The sequence below is a fragment of the Notamacropus eugenii genome, chromosome 6 (genome assembly GCF_028372415.1).
Source record: "Notamacropus eugenii isolate mMacEug1 chromosome 6, mMacEug1.pri_v2, whole genome shotgun sequence".
NCBI lineage: Eukaryota > Metazoa > Chordata > Mammalia > Diprotodontia > Macropodidae > Notamacropus > Notamacropus eugenii.
Window position 1 is genome coordinate 43,079,438 of NC_092877.1, and position 5,003 is coordinate 43,084,440.

General features: G+C 37.4%; 1 protein-coding gene across 1 annotated transcript; it reads left to right on the plus strand.

Moving 5' to 3' along the window:
- The first annotated feature begins 3,069 nt into the window (after positions 1-3,069).
- On the plus strand, positions 3,070-4,008 carry LOC140512867 (olfactory receptor 5P1-like). The gene has a single exon (XM_072622235.1). The coding sequence runs from the start codon at positions 3,070-3,072 to the stop codon at positions 4,006-4,008; it is 939 nt and encodes a 312-aa protein (XP_072478336.1).
- The last annotated feature ends 995 nt before the right edge of the window (positions 4,009-5,003 follow it).

A 5,003-nucleotide genomic window follows, 5' to 3' on the forward strand; every position in this document is an offset into this window, starting at 1 on the left:
CAAGATTTGACAATTTTCTGGATGGGAAAGGGAAAATGGAGAGAAGATGAGAGATTAATTCTAGGATTGCAAACCAGAATACCTAGAAGGATGGTGGGGCACTGAACAGAAATAAGAAGTTATGGAGATAAGTGGTTTTAAAATTGAGGGTTAAGAATTAGATGGGTTCTGTTTCATACTTGTTGAGTTTGAAATGACTTTGGGACATCTAGGTAAAGAGTCCTGTTATTATTAATGTATGGACTGGAATTAAGGATGGGATAGACAGACAGACAGACAGACAGGTAGATAGATAGATAGATAGATAGATAGATAGATAGATAGATAGATAGATAGATAGATAGATAGATAGATAGATAGATAGATAGATTTGGTAGTCAACTAAGCAGTGGTGTTAATGGGATTTGTGGAAGCTAACGAGCACGTTAAGAAGGTATAGAAAAAGAGGAGAGGGCCTAGGTAGACCCAGGGGGCACATGTATGACTAGGAGAGAGCAAGGGATCAAAACTGCCAAAGGAATATGAGACGAAAAGGTCAAATAGGTAAGAGGAATTCTAGTACCAGCAGAACAAGTGTCATGAGAACTTGTGAGGAGAAAATATTCATGGACAGTAAGTGGTCTATATTGTCATGTGCTAGGTAGAGAGCAAGAATCAACCAATCAACACATTTAATTAAGTACCAACTATTCTTCAAGCACTTTGCTAGATGACACAGTGGATTGAGTGTCTGGCCTGGTGTCAGGAAGACTCATTTTCCTAAGTTCAGATATGGTCTCTGAGCCTTACTAGGTGTGATGCTGGGCAACTCACTAAACACTATTTGCCTTAGTTCCTCTAGCATCTATTTGAAGAAAATCTCAAAAGGGGTCACAAAGAGTTGGACATGACTGAAAATGGTTAAACATCAGAATGAAATGATACAAATATAAAGTCTGAGATAATCTGTACCCCTTAGAAATTTGAAAGAACATTTTAAAAATTTGGATTTATAAATTAAGAAATTGTTCACAGCTTTGTAGAGAATACTTTCAGTGAACTGATGGAGTCAGAAACCAGATTGGATTGTGTTAACCAGTAGGAGGAGAGGAAGTGGACTCAATAAGGGTTGATTTTTTCCCCAGAGAACTGATTGGGAAAGGTGAAATGCAATATATGAAAACTGGAAAGGTTTCCATGACAAACTGAATGTTTTCAAAAGATTTGGCAGATCTGAGCCCATTTTTAGGAAGAAAGAAAGAAATATGTAGAAAAAAGATTAAAAATTAAAGGGGAGTTGTCAGTGGGGAAAGTTTAGGGTTGAAATGGGAGGGATTGGATTAATGAAACATGTAGTGGTGTTGACCCTGGAGAAAAGGCCATCTCTTTTCTGGAGATTTCTGCAAATATAATAGGGGATGATATTGAGTTTTGAAGTGTAAAAAATTCAAGAAAAGGAAGCCTACAGGGACAGCTTTTCTTTTGTCAGAAAAGTAGGTTGCAAAATTCTGAGAGGGAAGAATGAATTAGGAGATGTTGGAAAATTGATTCAGCACTGTACAAATTTTTGTTTAGTTAAGGCATCCTTTTTTCACGTGTTCACCAAGAAAGAGCTGGACCATAGACTCCAAAAGGGTGTTATAGTCAGCTTCTTGCGGAGCTGATCAGTATCTCAATATTTTATATTCTTTCTTCCTGGACTTAGAAGAAAGGAAAAAGATGTTTAGTGTAATAAAAATATCCCCAGAAAATTAATATATAAGATAATTAATTTGAAATTTATAAAGCATCAATAAATGCAAACATTTCAAGATAGTTTGGCATGGAAAAGAAATATAATTCATATATATGTAAAGTTATACTTCCCAGTTGTCTTTTGTGCATTTCGAAAATATTTTGTTGCCCTTTGCCTTTCCCCATGTCTATCAGTACTCACTGAGCTACTTCTCCCCACTCACAGTGGAAGCTCACCCTTGTAAAAGATTTGTATATAGTTAAGGCATGCAAATCTACAGATGAGATCAACCATGTCTGAGAATGCTTGTCTCATTCTGTAGCTCTCTGCCAAAAAGTGGTCCTTAATATTTCCACATCAGTATTTTGGAGACATGATTCATCTCTGGTTTCATCCAAGTTCAAAGGTCTTTCAAAGTTGTTTCCCCTCTCATGAGCATTGTGGTCCTCACATGCATTTTTCTTGTGGTTCTACTGAGTTCACTCTGCATCAGTTAATAAAAGTGTTTCCATACTACTGTAAAGTAGTCATATTCATCACATCTTACAGCACAACAAATTTTTACTAAATTCCTGCACTACAATTTGATCAGCTGTTCTGCAATTGAAGGAAGCAATGTGTAAACAGCATAAGGTTACAGTGGGGTGGGCAAGTGCTTTCTATTATTTTATGTAGAAATAGCAGAGATTCTCAGGGGAAATTTCCTGTAAACCTTCAGGCTGCTAACATCTAGCCTATTATTAACCCTTTAAGTAATACCAAGTTCTGAGAGCAAAATATAATGAGAAGACATAGCATCCATATTCCCCATTCCTCCTCTTTTGTGAAGAGCACAAGAGTCATCTTGGAAACCAAGAATTTCCTCATAGTCCATTAGTATAAAGTGGATAATATCCTCAAATGTGGAAAACTTTTCTGTGAGAGGTGAAGGATCACCAGACAGACTCTGTTTCTTTGGAAGGGATTAACAATGGTTGCTTGGTAGAACTGCACTTAGACAGTTGGATATAGTCTTTGCATATATTGAATAAAGGTTCCTATATTAGGAATTCTACTATCCTCCATATTCTAACGGGTTTTTTTACACTGTCAAGATGGTAAAAATTGGCAAATAATAGAGTATTGTAGATTCATGGGAAAAAATGGAGAAAACAAATTTATTAATCTCTGCTTTGCTTATGGGCACTCTATCATGGTGCATTGGAGCAAAGTATTGAAGTAAAACAGGAGAAGTGGCATGTTGGAGGTAGCCAGTGAATGTTTACTACATGCATCAATAGACTTATCCAAAGCTTTATCTTGTATTCTATTTTAATGTCCTTTTCTTCTGTCCAATAGGCTCTTTTTTCAAGGACATGTCTGGCATTAACTGCACTCCTGTGACTGAATTCATTATTTTGGGATTAACAGATGAACCAACCCTTTGTGTCATACTCTTTGTGATATTTCTGGGTGTCTATGCTGTCACCTTAGTTGGCAACCTTAGCATAATCATATTGATCAGAAATAGCTCCCAGCTTCACACTCCAATGTACCTTTTCCTCAGTCACTTGGCTTTTGTGGATATTGGATTTTCCTCATCTGTCACACCTGTTATGCTCATCAACTTCCTTGCTGATAAGTCCTCAATCCCTCTGGAATGCTGTGTGGCCCAGATGTGTTCCACAGCCATTTTTGGGACTACTGAGTGCTTCCTGCTGGCTGTGATGGCTTATGATCGGTATGTGGCCATTTGCAGCCCCCTACTCTACTCCACCAGCATGTCTACCAAGATCTGCACTCTGTTACTCATCATATCCTATATTGGTGGCTGTGTAAATGCTTGGATTTTCACTGGTTTCTTATTGAATCAGTCCTTCTGTGGAACGAATAAAATTAATCACTTTTTCTGTGATTATGCACCACTTTTGAAGCTTTCCTATTCCCAAGATGACCTTGCTGAAATTCTTCCTTCTGCCTCTGCTGGGTCAGTAATTACGGTCACAGTGTTAATTATCCTAGTCTCTTATGTCTACATCCTCTTTTCTGTCCTGAAAATAAGCTCCACTGAAAGGAGATCCAAAGCTTTCTCAACTTGCACCTCCCACCTCACAGCAGTCACTCTCTTCTATGGCACTATTACATTTATTTATGTGTTACCTAAGTCCAGCTACTCAACAGATGAGAATAAAGTGGTGTCTGTTTTCTACAGTGTAATCATCCCCATGTTGAACCCCCTGATCTACAGTCTAAGGAACAATGAAGTAAAAGGTGCCTTGAGAAAACTGATGAGCAGAAAACAGTTTTTTTCATGAATTCAACTCAATACACCAAGTATTTATTAAATACATACCATGTCTCAGGCACTATGTATAGTTTCCCAGATGCAACGATGAAAATGAAACATTCCCTTCCTTGAAGGATCTAATAATCTATTGATATAATGTCTTTGATTAAGCAATAGCAATGAATGGGTTTAGGAAAGGCAAGTACTTTAACCATTTTTGCCTCAGCTTCTTCCTTTGTAAAATGAGCTGGAGAAGGAAACAGCAAACCATTCTAGCATCTTTGCCAAGAAAATCCCAAATGGGGTCAGAAAGAGTTGTACACAACTGAAATAACAACAAAAAATGTATTTCGTTTTGATCAATTAAACTTTTCAATTTTATTACAAAGGTATGAAAATACATGAAATGCTCCAACAAATTTCCCACCTCTTCAAGAAGTAGCCAGAGATGTCTTCTCATAGCTCTTTGGGTCCATGATTGTTTTTTGGACTTTTATAGGACTCCTTTTCTATTGATTTTGGGGATTTGTTCTTTCCATTTACACTCATATTCACTGTGTGGTCAGCTAGGCAATGCAGTGGATAGAGTCCCTGTCCTGGAGTCAGGAAGACTAATATTACTGAGTTCAAATCTGGCCTTAGACATACTAGCTGTGTGAACACCAGAAAAGTCATTTAACCCCTTTTCTTTCAGTTTTATCACCTGTAAAATTAGCTGGTAAGAGAAATGCCTAACCATTCCTGTATGGTTGCCAAGAAAATCCCAAATGGGATCAGAAGGGGTCAGAAATGACTGAGCAACAACAAATTTCACTGTGTGAGTTGGTTTCTTAGTTAGGCTAATCATCACTCTATTGCATCATGTAGATATTTTCTATGTTTCTGCACTAATTAATAATCCCTTATTTTCATGTGCCACGATGTATTTAGCTATTCCTCAGTCACTGGACTTATCCTTTGTTTCCAGTTCTTTTCTACCACAAAAGTGGTGCTGTAAACATTTTGGACTATATGGGTACTTTC

What these genes read in the sequence shown, in the direction of transcription:
- LOC140512867 (XM_072622235.1), top strand. Translation starts at nt 3,070, where the DNA reads ATGTCTGGCATTAACTGCACTCCTGTGACTGAATTCATTATTTTGGGA.